The sequence below is a fragment of the Schistocerca gregaria genome, chromosome 2, assembly GCF_023897955.1.
Source record: "Schistocerca gregaria isolate iqSchGreg1 chromosome 2, iqSchGreg1.2, whole genome shotgun sequence".
NCBI lineage: Eukaryota > Metazoa > Arthropoda > Insecta > Orthoptera > Acrididae > Schistocerca > Schistocerca gregaria.
Window position 1 is genome coordinate 507983438 of NC_064921.1, and position 17719 is coordinate 508001156.

The 17719-nt window shown below is 37.3% G+C and overlaps 1 protein-coding gene across 1 annotated transcript in view; it reads right to left on the reverse strand.

Moving 5' to 3' along the window:
• LOC126329072 (uncharacterized) overlaps positions 1-17719 on the reverse strand; it is a 535869-nt gene that overhangs the window by 18768 nt on the left and 499382 nt on the right. The window contains exons 15-17 of the mRNA XM_049996104.1: positions 9094-9283; positions 6057-6183; positions 567-696 (exon numbers count right to left, since the gene is read on the reverse strand). Of these exons, the coding sequence (XP_049852061.1) occupies positions 567-696; positions 6057-6183; positions 9094-9283 (447 nt within the window). The remainder of the gene's footprint in view (positions 1-566; positions 697-6056; positions 6184-9093; positions 9284-17719) is intronic.

A 17719-nucleotide genomic window follows, 5' to 3' on the forward strand; every position in this document is an offset into this window, starting at 1 on the left:
ATGGAATTTTTCCTTGACAACAAGTTTACAATTATTATTTTGAACAATAAGAAATGAAAACATGGATGTACAAATTTACAATTGTAAATACTGGTAGAAAGGAGATGTCAGTGCTCCAGGCAATTCCTTTTATATATTACACAGAAAATCATTTTTATGTTTTTCAAATGTTAATAATATGAGGGGAATTTTACAATAAAATCTGGCCACATGAAATACATGATGGGAATTGTCTGAAATACAACACTCGAACATCATCGTTGCCCACCATATCTTTTAGTTTACACATAAGCCACAATATCAACCATATCTTTTTCACAGACAGTTTTTTTTCCAATACAGGTTGCTGTCAAAATGTTATATGGATTAAGTGAACTATCTTTTTGAAAGTGACTGTGGTAGGTGTGATAGTTTCCGAGTAAAACCCATGATGAATCAACAGTGCAGCTCTGAGAAAATGTTTTTTTATTTCTTTAACAGAGGTTATAAAGGGATGATTTAATTCCTCAATGTCAAGCAGAGCCATGAAAGAATAACAGTGTTTATAATTGTGATAATAATTTTACCTCTGCCTTTGCTCTTCTTTAAATAAGTATCGTCTTCATAGACATCTCTAGTAAGCCCAAAATCCGATACTTTACAGATTCCACCAGCAGCTACAAGGATGTTTCTTGCTGCAAGATCTCTGTGAACCAGCTGGGGAAAAAACAACCCTGATTATTATGCGTTAGCTATTCTTATCTCAAAGATTATTAATAATTTTGTTACCTAATATAAAAATTAAATAAGAATTCATAATTCACATTTTATTTCTTTTTTGACCTACCTCTGTATAAAGGTCACTTTCTTAGATGTGTAATGTTTTCCTATCTGTTCACTGCTAGCTTATGAATCCTTTCACTGAACACTTCCCCAAGCATTCCATATGCATCTAAGGTAGCATTAAAGCTGATATAGAAGGGGTATACAATGCATAAGTGCAGTGCTCTTTTGTGTGTTCATCACATTTTCATGTCTGTGTGATTTGTTTTGCAGCATAAATGAAAGACAAGTCCTAGATTTCCATCAGTTCAATGTGGAATGAAAAATTACAGGACTAGAAAAATTTAAACTGATCACAGTGAACACTTGTGGTGTAATAATAGAGTTCTCATTCTGTGGGTGTTGTCTCTGCCACAGTGTCCAACAACTTCTGTTTTAGTATGTGCAGTATCTAGCAGATGACAGCTCACTAGACTGTCTGTTTGTGTAAAAGAAAACAAGGAATGCATAGTTAAAAGATTAAAAAATTAAATATTTTATGTAAAATTTGAAAGTTAATGGAGATATTTCCACTATATGTAAATTATGCTTCAGGGAACTGTGTGTATGTGTGTGAGTAAGGGAAGTGAGAGGGGCATTAAATTCACAATCATCAAGATTTGTACCAACATATTGGCTCAAATTTCATATCTCTTCACAGAGGCTGATGAAGTGAGGGCACTTGACATTATTGATCATAATTAACCCTTTGAGTGGGGATGTTAAACTTAGTGACCTCCTTGTTGCTGTTTGACAGGAGTAGACAGTTTATTGGCACTGTGTTTCACTCTCACTTTCTCTCATTGTCAACTCATAAATACAGTCATTATGGTCACTTAAGAAAAGCAGCTCCAGTTTAGTTGCCTGACATGCAACTCAAACAAGTAGCATCAACTAGAAAGGTTAGTTGCAGGATATGACCCACTTAAATAAATAATGTAGTAATTAAATGTTAAGAGTGTAAATGTCAAAAATTATAGAGCAGCCAAGGTGTAAGAGTATGTGTATCATTTACTTATAAAATTTTATTGCCACTGGAAAATTTCCACATATTCTAGCAACCGGTTCCTCACTCTGAGGGGTTAAATACATCAAAATGCCCTGATTTAAGGCCTGTGCTCTAACTTGAAATTACATGTAGCTATAAGATGTCCATGCAGTCTCACCTCTGATGAGCAAATGATGCTCAAAAATATGTGGTGCCCTATTATAAAAAGTAACACACTTCCACAACCCTACCACTGTTGATCCCAAGCTCTGGACCTAATCTTGCAAGTGATAAGGAAGGAGGAAGGGGAGGGAAAAAAAACTGGGTCCATCTGGCTCTTGAAGGTATCACCCTGTGAGGACCTTTGCCTGTGGTTGTGGGTGAAACCCTAAAATTCAGACATGTTTGTGTCATAGCCACAAGTACTCTGGTCAGCATCTGTTGGTTCTGTGGGCTCAGCTGTGATTAAACCATCTGGAGCTCAAAACTCATGTCAAAGTTATGTGAGATCCTTTAACTTTCACCATCAATACCTCAACACAAACCAATAATCATGACAGAACAATGGGAAAGAATCCACTAAACTGGGTTCCAGTCTGTAAGACCGGGTAATAGACATAGTAATCAGATTCCAGGGGATTGGGCATGTCATGAAGAGAAGAACTGTAGTTTCTTAAAGATCCTCAAGACTCAGAGAATATTTTGCATGGGAACACTCAGTAAGAACACACTAATGAAAGTAGGATAACTGAAACAACTGATGAACGCCGAAGATAAATGCAATATAAAAATTCTGGCAATACATGACACACAGTTCTCAGATGAAAACTACTTTGACTTAGAAAAGTATAGAATATACAAGAGGAAACCAGCCACTACCTTTACAGGAAGGAATATCAAACTCTTTGGAATAGGATTTGTGACACAAAAATTGATGCTGGATTCTGTAATAAATTTCATTTCAAAATCATAAAAAAATGTGAACAATCAGAGTCTGATCTGGAAACAAAGCCTCTATCAATGTACATGCCCCCACAAAAAACTACAACAAGAAAAACACACAGCTGATAGAAGATTTTTGGTAAGATATGGAAGAAACCACCAATAAAATCCCCCAAAACATGTGAAAGTGTTACTAGGAGTTTTTGATGTCCAATTAGGCAGGGAAAATAAATCAAAGTCACAACAGGGAAACACACAGCCTAAAAGAGGACAAACAAGAATGGTGAAAACTGGTGAACTTCTGCAGGAATTTTGACCTCAAAATCATGTTAGTGCAACTCCAGGAACCATACAAGAAACTACAAACTTGGAAATTCCCCAACAATGTCCAGAGAGAATTTCAGATAGACCACATACATGAAAACCATCAGAAAAATTCTGAATGTAAGAAATGAAAATATTTTTCAAGTATGATCATGACCTACTCCTAATCAAAACAAAATTTGTACCCAGCAGACAAATCAAAAGGGTCAACATGGCTTTCAAACAGACCCAGAGTACATATGATTAAACAAGAAAGACTTAACAGAAAAAGTAAGAAAATTGACAGTAATGACTAGAACGAACTGCCACAAAAAATGAAGGAACTGATATAATTGGAGCAGCAACTCGGAAGAAATGGAACACACAGTGGAACACACCTTGTGAGAAGGTAATGGAAGACAGAATGCAAGCCTGGAAAAATGTAACAGTTATAGTCACATAACATCCAAAAAATGGGAGTAATTCAACAGGATACAGAAGAACATTGTAAAAATAATCTATAGAGAGAAAAAGAGCTTACGAAGACCACAGATTGAAGGAAGTAGAAGAGGACTTCAGCAAAAACATTGCATAAAGTTTTTACAGAACATTCAGAGAAAATATGACAGAGCATCATCCACAAGCTTATGCTTAAAAAGATAAAACAGAACACTGCAGACAAACACAAAAAAGAACTGTGAAATATTTGCACAATACTTCAACACACTACTAAACATTGATAAACTGGCACAGAGCCTACAGTTCTAGAAGCCAGAACCTAATCTTAATTCCAAACCCCCAACACATGAGGAGATCATGAAAATAATAAAATTACTGAAAAATAATGGAGAACATGAAGAAGATGGATTGATTTCAGAAATCTGGAAATTAGACCACAGAAACATTATATTCAAAATACCCAGAATCATCAAAAACATCTGGGAAACAAAAAAGATGTTATAAGAATGAAAATCAGACCTAATACACTTCCCCCTCCCCCACAAGAAAGTAGACACAACAGACCGTAATAACTACTGCCTGTGACATACAAAGGTTTCCCCAAAGCCCTGTTATACAGGCTAGAGCCTCAGATAGATCCATATGTAGGTGGATACCAAAGAGAGTTCAGATACAGAAGATCATGGAGTGAACAGATCTGGTGCCTGAGAACAGTATTAACAATGTGAAAGGGTAAAATAACATTCATCACCTTCATGAAGGCCTACAACTCCGTAGGTGGAGAAACGATGGAAGAAATGAAGATAGACAACAAGATCAGAAACTTAATACAGGAAACATTAAAAAATGCAACATCTATAATGAAGTTTATGGGTGAGATCTCAGAAGCTTTCAGACTTAAAACTTGAATGAGACATGGAGATTGCCTGTCATCCTTTCTATTGAGCTTGCTTCTGGAGAAAATAATCAGGACATGGTATAAAGAAGGCAATGGGGTAAAGGTGGGGAGACATAAGGACAGAACAATGAAAATAAAATGTCTGGGCTTTGCTAATGGTATAGCCTTCATAATAAACAAAAGAAGTTAAAGAAACTCTATAGACACTATAGGAAATCTTGGCCAAAACAGAACTACAAATCTCATATCAAAAAATACAGTACATAGACACAGAAACCACAGACAGGCACACACTGGTAATTAAATATGGAAAGATGAGATGAGCAGGAAGTTCAAAATACCTAGGACAGATTACACAGAAAACAGGAATGAATTCAACATGCAATGAAGAAAGGATCATATAGCTACAAAAAGCACACAGATTTACACAGAACCATTACAAGAAAAGAAGTATATCCATCAATGCCAAATTAAAACACTACAGTACAGTAGTCTTACCAGGGGTCTTGTATGCCCCAAAAACAGCAGTAATCAAGGGAAAAATGAAAATCAAGATAGTGGGAAAAAAAGAGAATGAAATCCTGAGACAAATCTAGTTCAGAAAGAGGGGATCTGGATAAACAGAATAACAAAAGAACTGTGAGATGATATCAAACAACATCAGGAAAAGAAGGGCACAGGATGCATGAAAATAGACTGACCAAGAGGACTTTTAACATAGTGATGACTAATACAGTGAAGACCAACTGGATAAAGAAAATTGTGGAAGACCACAATAAACTGAACATCTCCACAGAAGATGTGACAGGCAGGGAAAAATACTGAAAAAAAATCAGAAAAAAAATTTCAGCAAACAGCCAAAGAGAAGAAAACAGGAAAGAAGTGGATAGAAGAGAGGCAGAAGAAATGCAATGAATATTGTGAGAGGTTTCTGGGAAACAAACAAAAAAGAGACAGAAAAATGCCTTTAAAATCAATCATGTTTTAGTGCTCTCACAATGGAGGAATTGATGATATGACAACAACAATAATAATAATAATAATAATAGTAATACACTTTCATATAGGCATGTTGAATACATTTTACTCATGTTAAAACAATAAACATATAAGAGTATACTATTATGAACTGTCAGCCTGTATTTAAAATTTTGTATAACAAGGATTTCAAAATAAAGTCTGCAGCACAGTGCTTTATGTTCTCCAGTCGTCCTGATATTGCTTGTTTCTACTAATTAGTAGCAAATATGGTTATCCAGACAGGAAATAAAATAAGATTACAATTTAGTTTCTTGTAGAGGTCATTACAGATGGAACACAAGCACCACTTGTAAAAGGCTGGAGAAAGAAATTGTGCATGATATTGCCCTTTTTAAGGTATCATCCTAGCATTTGCCTTAAAATGGGTGACAAAAAACATTAAATTTAAATGCTATTTTTTAACTGAGAAACTCTCAAACTAAATTTCAGAAGCTGGGTGCAACTCTTCTGTGGCAGTTTTTCTTCCCTCTATATGACAAACAATCCTTTGTCGTGATGTGATATTGAACTTAATGTATAATAAAAGAGATACCAACACTTTAAAGAAGTTTGAACGTACTGAATATTAATACATTGCAATTATTATGAGCAAATCACAGTGATCATATAAGCTTAGTGACATACCTTCATATCACTGAGATAAGCCATCCCCTTACAGATCTGCCATGCAAAACTGAGAATTTTATGAGGAGTTGTTGGTGTGACAGGTAATGCACTTGGCTCAATATGTCGACTTCTGCGCAAATAATTTCTGTAAAGAACAAAGTGTGAACCATAATTGAAAATCTCCAAAATACAGTGTTGGCAGTGGCTCAATGACTTAATATGAAAACATAACTATCACATGCACTGATGTAGATATTATGTACATTTCATTTTCACATAAATGTGTATTATTGCAAGCACATTGAAAGGTGTTCCCTGTTCTATATGGAGTAGATAAATCCGATACAGGATAAACGAAAAATTCACAAACTTTATAAAAATAGTGCTACAAGGATGTGCTAGAAATTCTGAAAGGCCAATTGAAATAATGAAATGATAGAAAATTGTCACACCTGAGCCTAACATTCTTGAATCAATGGCTCTGTAATATTTCATTTTTTAAAGTTGTCTCTTTTATTGTGGCCTTTACCACAATTTTTTTTACTAATTTAGCAGTAATGAAAGCTGCGAATGGAGACACTTAAAATGACCTTTTAAAAATTAATTTCTTAATGCATGAGAGATTATTATGTTCTAATCTGAGAAGCTTACTTCACAATTAATCACCTTTTCCTTTCTATCTCTGACAGCATTTTACCATGTGGCTTCACAATGGTAAATACTTTTTCCCATTTTACTATGAGGGAAATATCTTCTGACTTGACATAATTTGTATCCTAGATCTTCATACAAATATTACAAAATATTTCTGAAGATTACCCATTCACAAGGCATACCGTTAATAATTACTATCCATAGGAGAGAAGCAAAACCATTATTTAGAGGGAAAAGTAGAAGATTTGCAAATGCAATATCAATTTCAAGTAATGTACTAATATGAGAGTTATTTATCGCTAAAAAATAACATGAGTGTATGTGTGAACACCAGTGTTGTTATGAATCAATGCTTTTGGCGAGGTGACACTAAAACATACTTCTGTACACATTATATGTTTCACCTCACTGAAAATCAGTGTAAGATAACTACCAAAGAGTGTACCAAAAAGTGAAACTAAGTGTGATTGATGCTGATGGCATTTAATAGGTTTTAATTGGCATCCCTAATTATTTTATGGACCTCTGGTCACTCCTTTGTCATTTTTGAATTGATAAATGAGAAGCACAATTTTTTACATGTGCTAATAACTATAGGAGGAAGATCAGAGTATGAGTCTTGGAGGCTTGTCAATTATGAGAGATAGTTTTGTTATGCTTCAGAAGTGTGTGATTTTCAAAATACCACATGTATTCAGCCATCACATGATCATAATCAATGCTAAGAAAGTTTGGTGTGTGAGGCTATAAGCAGACCAGTCACAATCAGCTTCTGTTTAAGTCAATACCAATCCAAATACAAGTATTGCAGCCAAGAACTTGAGCATAAGTCCTGCAGTAGCTTCTTCTCACTAAACACCAAGAGACATTGTAGTGGAAGAAAATGAGTGGGGAACAGTTTGGCAGCCCCACTCTTGTCTAAGGTTGACAGTGCATCATTGTTTTGTGATCTTCAGTCTAAATGCTGGTTTGATGGACTTTTCCACACTAGTCTTTCCTTTACATGGCTATCCTCCCCAAATACTTTGATCAACCCAGATTGACAAGTCCTTGATGATAAATTCAGTTAAATTGAACAATTAAATGGAAAGTGCTCCATTACTCTACTGGTAATTAAAACTGGAACAACATGAAGGTGGCATGTGACAAACATCTCTTTCTCTCAAACAAGTTAACTGATGCTTTTATCTAATACTCACAACAAACCATATAGGTAACTGTACATGGAACACTATTAGCTGTCTATATATATGACTGATCAAGATCTTTTTGACACTAACAATGGAATCAAGCAGAATTTACATGCCTAAATATTCTGATAAGTTGTAAAATGAGTTTCTAGTAACATTTTCTTCTATGGTATGTCATTTTTGAATATTGGACAATTTTCAGTATCTCCTTATGTCTATGCTAACATGTTACAATGTTCTCTAACAGAATATAAAACTTTATTCTGAATCCTAGATAGAGATGTACAGTATGCATGGAAATTATTTTTAGTTTTGTGATTACAATGTGCACAGTTCATCCTAAATTCCCTCTTCTTGCTAACTGCAAATACTATCATGAAATAAATGTATTAGCACATAAACATGTAAGGGTACAAAAGCTTGGCATTGACATTTTTGTCATCAGTTGTAAGAGTTATTGGATGAGGCCTGTTGGATATTTTACAATCTGTCTTCCCCACATTTTTTTCCTGCTATTGCTCCTTGTAGAATCACAGAAATTATTCCATGATTTAAAGCATGTCAAGTACAACTAATGTCTTATTGTACTAAGCAGCAACGTGTGATATGTGTTTACAGGCCATTGTCGGTCAACCAGGAGGGAGCCACTGAGAAGGACTTAGTAGTGTGTAATATCATAAGGTTCTTGAATGATGTCACAACTAATTATCAATGTTGAATCTTGCATATTGTTTTAATGAAAGTTCACAGTTTTTCATGAGAGTTCAATATGAGCACAATTGTACATTGCATATATTATGTGTTCATAAATGATGAATAAAATCTGAACTGCTGGTGAATGTTAGTTAAAGAGGAAATATTTACTATATATGCTAATGTCTGTTGTCACCATTTAAAAGGAAGTGACAGACTGACGCAGACATGAAAAGAAGGGAAGCTACATACAAGTCTGATGCTCAGTACATAGTTGTTAAATAAGTTTGATAGAAAAAAAATTCTCAAGTAAATAATATTTAATAAAGAAAAATAACAGGAAGTGTTAATCTCTCAGAAGAGTAAGAGTTGTAAAGTCAAGGTCACTGCATGATGTTTAGTAATAAACTATACATAATATGCTCACTCCAAGCATCTATAACGTAAATACTTATTTGATCATACAGCAAAACTGGTAAATGTGTCAGCAGGAGAAGTTTTCGTAGGGGAGCACGAACCTGAGGGAGCCGTGCTCAGCAAACTCTATGATTAGGTAGAGTGGGCCACCAGGCGAAGTGCAGGCACCCAGCAGGCGCACCACATGAGGGTGTGACACAGTCTTGAGCAGTTCGTATTCAGATAGCAGGTCCTGCTGCTCACTCGAGCCAGCACCCTCCTTCAGCGTTTTCACTGCCACTGTTGTCGCACCTGCAAACACCACAAGTGCAGCAAGTTCATAATTTATTGTACTGTGTTCATAATTGCATATCCAAAACCAAAGAATATGTGACTGAACACCATAGATATGGCCAAGCTTAGTCACCCTATGTACACACATATGGCACCCCCCCCCCCTCCTCCACCCTCGCCCCATCACACGGACACCTACCTCATCTCTGTAGCTTCACATCTGATATAATAGACTTAAATCCAGTAGCTAGCACCTGCTATTAGCTTCTGGTGATACACTACTATTTAAGACCCAGTAGCTAACATCTACTACACATCCAGACTAGCTTCTAGTGAGACACTACTATATATGATCTAGTAGCTGACATCCATACTATTTAAGATCTAGTTAAACCTAATGCCTAATGCCATATAAATTGATTTACTTGCTTACAATTGGTTATGTTGTGACTCTGCATTGTGCTTGTCAACATGCCTCTCATGTCCTGGGTGTAAGAGCTGTTTTAATGGCCAGACGTTGAAATCTCAAGGAAATATCTGGAGGAAACTGACACTGATACTAAAATGCAGAGGGTGCACCCTACTTACGTTGTGTAGCAGACAGTGAGTTATGGCAGTGTTGTATGGCAGAAAATGCTTCACATCACTGTTGCATGGCAGAAGGTACTTCATACTAAGTTGTGTGGTGGAGGGTGCTTTGTATCATGTTGCAAGTCCGAAGGGCGGTTTTACAATGTTGTGGGGTGGAGGCCGCTCCTTACCAATTAACTATGGCAGAGGGTGCTTGGCAACTATGTTTTTTGGCAGAGGGTGCTTTTTACCAGTGTTGTGTGGCAGGGGGTGCTGTGTACTGGTAACGTATCATGGAGGGAATCACTCATTTCAAATTGGCTTGACAGTTGCGCATAGTGGGTGGCACTGTAGCTCTCAGTTCCCATCAATGCTATTTGATGACACTTCAAGTGCCTAATAAATATGGAACAATAACATCTGTGCCTCCTGAGAATTTTCCTCATGAGCATTGCTTAAATCATTTAAGTTCTCTGAAAGTGACGATATTCAGGTATGTAACATTCTTCCATGAATTGCTATAATAACCCTACATAGTGGCCTGAAAACAAAATTACTGTTATATCAAACAAGTCATTTGGCTGTACATATTTTGAGTTACTTTTACAAAGCTGCAACGGGTTGCTAGAATATAATAAGAAATATTTGTCCATTCCACACATCCCAGACACTGCTACAAAGTAATCAAATATGAAATATTGTAATCAAGTGGAATTCTTACATTCCATACAGAAGGTGATGAGGAAAGCATACTGAAGGAACAACACAAAATTGCTAGGAAAATATTTGACCCGAAGTTGACAGAAGAGGGATTAAGACTGTATGCTCAGAAAAACAGAGAGAAGACATAAAACCTAGCAGCAGATATCAGGAAAAGAACACCATGGGTCACACAAGTCAAACCTGAACTAGAAGGAGTACAAATTGATCCAACAGAAACTGAAGACAGACATATCGAGACAATATACAGAATTGGAATGTGATGTCAGAGACTGAAGCATTTCAGGGACAAAGTGGACTGAAGATAGAAAGAGCCCCTATGAAAAAAAGGAGAATCACTGAAGATCAGTTAAGATCAGAAAGAATGCTTGAATAAGGCTTTTTTTATTGTTTTCAGACTGGTTTGATGCATATCTCCATGCTGGTTTACCCTGTGCAACCCTCATCATCTCAGGATAACTATTGCAACCTGCATCCATTTGAATCTGCTTACTCTATACATGCCTTGATCTTCCTCCACCTATTTTAACCCCCCACACTCACTTCCACTATCAAACTGATTATTTCCTGATGTCCCAGGATGTGTTTCATCAAACAACCCCTTTATTGGGTTCAGTTGTGTCACAAACTTCTTCTTACTTCAGTTGGATTTAATATCTCTCACTAGCACTCTATCTATACCAGCACATTTTAAAGCTTCTATTCTCTACAAATAACTTCAAAAAAGACTGCCTAACACTTAAATTTATATTTGATGTTGACAAATTCCTCTGTTTTATATTTGTTTTTCTTTCTATTGCCAGTGTGCATTTTATGTACTCTCTATTTTGTCCACTATCAGTTAATTTGGTGTCCAAAACGAAAAATTTGTATATTACTTTTACTATTCATTTTCCTAATCTATTTCCCTGAGCATCACCTGATTTAATCTGACTACATTAAACTACCCTTGCGTTACTTTTAATGATGTTCATCTTATGCACTCTCTTCAAGACACTATCCATTACATTAAACTTCTCTTCCAAGTCCTTTGCAGTCTTTGGCAGAATTATGTACAACGCCATTGGCAAACTTCAATGTTTTTGTATCTTCTTCCTGAAATTTAATTCTCTTATGAAACTTCTCTGTGGCTTCTTTTACCGCTTGGTCATTGTACAGATGGAACAACATCCTCACTCCTTTCTCAGTTACTACTTCCCTTTCACATTCTTTGACTCCTAGAACTGTAGTCTGACTTCTACACAAATTGTAAATAACCTTTCATTCCCTGTATTTTATCTCTGTTGCCCTCAAAATTTCAAAGAATGTGCTCCAGTTATCATTGTAAAAAGCTTTATCTATACTTACAAATGCTATAAATGTAGCGGTAAGCCATAGAGATAGTGTCGCCTCATGAGTTCCTACATTTATTCAGAACCCAAACAAATCTCCCCCAAGATTGGTCTCTATAAGTTTTTTCCCTTCCTCTGTAAATAATTCATGTCGATATTTTGCAGCAGCAAAGTATTAAAGTGAAATTGGAATTATTACATTCTTTATGAAGTCTGAGGATATCTCCCCTGTGAAATACATTTTGTTCAGCATTTTCATGGCTGGCTCTCTGAAGCATCTCAGGCTACATTGTTTGCTCCTGGGTCTTGTTTATACTTAGGACTTTTCAGTGCTTTGTCAAGTTCTTCTCTCAGCATCAAACCTCCCATATTATGTTCACCTACTTCCTCTTCTCATTCAGTAGCACTGTCCTCAGGTTTATTTCCAATATATGAATCCTCTATGTGTTCCTTTCAACTTTCAACTTTTTTCTCTTTGACTGTTACTGACTTGTAATCTGAACTTTCCGTATTCTTGAAGGTGCTTTTGCTCCAAAGGTCTCTGTCTTTCCCCTAGATGTGTATGTTTCTATAGCTTTGCATTTGTCCTCAAGCCATTCCTGCTTAGCCATTTTGCATTTCCTGACAATTTCATTTTTTTAGATGTCTGCATTCACTTTTGACTGCTTTTTACTGCATTTTTATATTTTCTCCTTCCATCAATAAAATTCAATATTTCCTGTGTTATCCAAGGATTTCTAGCAGATCTTGGCCTTTTATGTATGTGGTTCTCTGCTGCCTTTACTACTTCATTTCTCACTACACACATTTGTCATCTATTGTACTGCTTCCCTCTGTATCCATCCAGTTCTACCTAATGCTTCCTCTGAATCTCTCAACAGCCTCTGGTTCTTTCAGTTTATCCAGGTGCTATCTTTTAAACTGATACCTTTTTTGTAATTTCTTCAGTTTTAATCTGTGATTGATAATCAAAAAAGTATGTTCAGAGTCCACATCTGCCTGTGGAAACATATTACAGTTTGAAATCTGATTTCAAAAGCTCTATATTACAATTATATAATCAGTTCAAAATCACCCAGTTCCTCTGATCACTTTCACCTTCACATGATTCTTTCATTTCTAACCAAGTGTCAGCAACAATTAAACTATTTTTTGTGCAAAATTCTATTGGTGGCTTCCTCTTTTATTCCTTTCCTCCAGTACACATTCTCGTACTACTTTTTGTTCTTTTCCTCTTCTATCATTGAATTCCAGTCACCCATTATAATTAAAAAAACTCCAGAAAGAAAGTAAGAAAAAAGTTGTTATAGCAGCAGCCTTCAACTTAAATGTCTTAATTGAAAGCAATGTTTCCACAAAATTTTGTGACTTTTCTGAAGGCACTAGAGAAAACAGCAGTCAGTGACCTGCATTGATAGTATTATTACCAACAACAAATTTGCCAATAGAAATAAACACAAATACTGCTTAGAATGGGTATTTCAGATCACTCAGCTCTGTTTATTGAGCACCCAAAAGCAAATAACTTAAAGCCTACAGAAGTGTATATAAAAAGGGATCTCAGTAAAAGTAAAATTGATTTATTCCACAGTAAATTAAGTATAATAAGCTGGTCTGTAGACCACAATAGTTCAAGCTCGATAAACTATGACAAATTCTTAAATTGTTTCTTAGAGATATTTAATGAGTCATTTCCTCATAAATCTAAGCGAAAGAAAGTAAATGGTAAACTCAAATGGATTGCAACAGGAATAAAAATTTCTAGTGCCAGAAAGAGATAGCTCCACAATGAGTTAAAATCAAACAGAAATCTGGATTTTGTTACTTATGTCAAACAGCATAAAGTTGTATTTAGGAAACCTGTAGTGGCAGCTAAGAAAATGGCAAATAATAAATTCATAAGAGAACACAATAATAATTCAAAAACAGTTAGGAGCCAAGGTAAAAATTTATGAGATTTTGAGAATTAGATGTAAAAATGAAATTATAGTATACCCTGTTCAGATGTCAAGTTGTTTCAACGAATTCTTCCTAAATGTAGTACGGTCAGATGTGGATATGACATTCTAACAAGGCATCACATCTTTTAAATAATTTGAAAAAAAAAAAAAAAAATTGCTCAAAGGGATGTGGAAAAGTAAATATTGTCTCTAAAACACAAAACCTCACATGGGTAAGATGAAATAACCACATCTGTAATCAAGTGTGTGTATGATATTATTTCTCAACCACTGTCAATTATTATAAATCACTCTTTGAACAGAGATGCTTTCCAAATGTATTGAAATATGCTAAGATCAACAGAAGATATGGGGAATTACCTCCCTATCTCTCTTTTGCTGGTCATCTCTCAAGTGTTTAAAAAGATTGCAGCAAAACAAATTAATAAATTTCTTCCTGTAAATGATATAATTTTTTAAAACCAGTTTGGATTCCAACAGGGTAAAAGCATTGTGAATGTTATAAATGAGTTTATTCAAAAAATATGCTCCACATAAGATAAGGGTAGAAAGGTCACAGGAATATTCTGTGATGTGACTAAAGCTTCCGATTCAGTGAACCATGCATTACTCCTCCACAAATTACAGATGTATGGAATTGGGGACACTACTTTAAAATGGAAACAGATAGGAAACAAAGAGTAATTTTGACTTCAAATGGAACCAATAATTCCTCAGACTGGAAAACAGTTCTCCAAGGAGTCCCAGAAGGTTCAATATTGGGTCCCTATCTGTTTCTTTTTTAACACTTTCTGTTTTGACCACAACTACAGCACTCACCACAGAGATAATTTCAAACTTCCAATGCATCATTTAAAATGTTATGACCAAATGCCAGAGTAAATGGGGTTAAAAATTTTCAGTAAAATAAAAGCCAGTAATATACACTCCTGGAAATTGAAATAAGAACACCGTGAATTCATTGTCCCAGGAAGGGGAAACTTTATTGACACATTCCTGGGGTCAGATACATCACATGATCACACTGACAGAACCACAGGCACATACACACAGGCAACAGAGCATGCACAATGTCGGCACTATCCACCTTTCGCAGCAATGCAGGCTGCTATTCTCCCATGGAGACGATAGTACAGATGCTGGATGTAGTCCTGTGGAACAGCTTGAAATGCCATTTCCACCTGGCGCCTCAGTTGGACCAGCGTTCATGCTGGACGTGCAGACCACGTGAGACGATGCTTCATCCAGTCCCAAACATGCTCAATGGGGGACAGATCTGGAGATCTTGCTGGCCAGGGTAGTTGACTTACACCTTCTAGAGCACGTTGGGTGGCACGGGATACATGCAGATGTGCAGTGTCCTGTTGGAACAGGAAGTTCCCTTGCCGGTCTAGGAATGGTAGAACAATGGGTTCGATGACGGTTTGGATGTACCGTGCACTATTCAGTGTCCCCTCGACGATCACCAGAGGTGTACGGCCAGTGTAGGAGATCGCTCCCCACACCATGATGCCGGGTGTTGGCCCTGTGTGCCTTGGTTGTATGCAGTCCTGATTGTGGCGCTCACCTGCACGGTGCCAAACACGCATACGACCATCATTGGCACCAAGGCAGAAGTGACTCTCATCGCTGAAGACGACACGTCTCCATTCGTCCCTCCATTCACGCCTGTCGCGACACCACTGGAGGCGGGCTACACGATGTTGGGGCGTGAGCGTAAGATGGCCTAACGGTGTGCGGGACCATAGCCCAGCTTCATGGAGACAGTTGCGAATGGTCCTCGCCGATACCCCAGGATCAACAGTGTCCCTAATTTGCTGGAAAGTGGCAGTGCGGTCCCCTACGGCACTGCGTAGGATCCTACGGTCTTGGCGTGCATCCGTGTGTCGCTGCGGTCTGGTCCCAGGTCGACGGGCATGTGCACCTTCCGCCGACCAGTGGCGACAACATCGATGTACTGTGGAGACCTCACGCCCCACGTGTTGAGCAATTCGGCGGTACGTCCACCCGGCCTCCCGCATGCCCACTATACGCCCTCGCTCAAAGTCTGTCAACTGCACATACGGTTCATGTCCACGCTGTCGCGGCATGCTACTGGTGTTAAAGACTGCGATGGAGCTCCGTATGCCACGGCAAACTGGCTGACACTGACGGCGGCGGTGTACAAATGCTGCGCAGCTAGCGCCATTCGACGGCCAACGCCGTGGTTCCTGGTGTGTCCGCTGTGCCGTGCGTGTGATCATTGCTTGTACAGCCCTCTCGCAGTGTCCGGAGCAAGTATGGTGGGTCTGACACACCGGTGTCAATGTGTTCTTTTTTCCATTTCCAGGAGTGTATTTAAGATGGAGGTTGGTCCACTGAAAAGATTGCTCTTTAGTCTTCTGGTGGAAAAGTGTTATTATTCTGTCAAAGAATTCATTGAGGACACCTTCACAGTCTGAACACAGGGATTGTATTACATGTATTATTATATGTACTTGTGTAGCTGTAACTTAGAAATGTAAAATATAATGTAAACTTTTGTACTTCTACTTAAAAAGAGAAAAAAGTTTCTTTTTGTAAACCTTGATATGTCTGCTGTACATTAAGTCAAATGATTTGAAAATTCTACATAAAGAGATGAATAAATCACATATCACATAAATTTACATCTCTTTCTTCTATCTGGATGATTTCCTTTACCACATAATACGTTCTTCTGTGGAGCTAGTGGGCATGTGAACTTGTATTAATGTGATTCAAAATGTTTCAAATGGCTCTGAGCACTATGGGACTTAACATTTGTGGTCATCAGTCCCCTAGAACTTAGAACTACTTAAACCTAACTAACCTATGGACATCACACACATCCATGCCCGAGGCAGGATTCGAACCTGCGACCGTAGCAGTCGCGGGGTTCCGGACTGAGCGCCTAGAACCGCGAGACCACCGCAGCCGGCATTATTGTGGTGGGTGTTGGTTTGATGACAGTCTTAGCTATGACAATTCATTCACAATACTATTCATATCAACTTACCTGCATTCTCACTTTATTATATTTTAGACCTACTACTGAATTAATCCCTATTTAATTTTGTGCTGATAACTCCATACTTATCTGACCAAAATTTCTGTTCTTTCTGCCACTATACATCACTAATTTCCACTATAACTTCAAGCAGTCCATTTTTAATTTTAAATTCTCTAACCCATTCACCCATCAAGGGATCTAACGTGCCAGGCAATGACTTTTAGAGTGCCAGTTTTGTTTTTTCTGATGACAAAACCTTCTTGAGTCTCAGGAATTTTTTACACTAGACATTGTCATTAAGCTATATAGTAGAGCTGCATGCCCTCAAGGGGAAAAATAATGCTTCCAACTGTTCACAGCACCAGCATAGCAAAACTATATCAGCTACTGTTACAAGGTCAGATTAGTCAGTCAAGTGGACTGTTGTCTCTGCAATGGGGTCAGGAGGACCATACTCAGTGCGGTGCAAGATCTCAGCTAATGCTCATGCAATGAAGTCTGAATGACAGGCACAATGTGCATGTTTGTTCAGCCATGTCACCTACAGGGGTTGGACAAAAATATGGAAACAATAAAAACACAACACATTGTGATGCCAAATACGGTATAGGAAACCATTTGGCATTCAAAATAGCTTTCAGCCATCTCTGAATGTATAAATACAAGCCCTAAGCGGTTTTCAAGAGAATCTTATACCATTCTTCTTGCAAAATAATGACAATATTGGATAACGAAGATGGAGATGGACAGCAAGCATGCACCCTTCTCTCCAAAGTAGACCACAAAGGCTCAATAATATTCAGATCTGGTGACTATGGTGACCAGGAGAAATGTGAGAATTCATCCTTGTGCTAGTAAAACT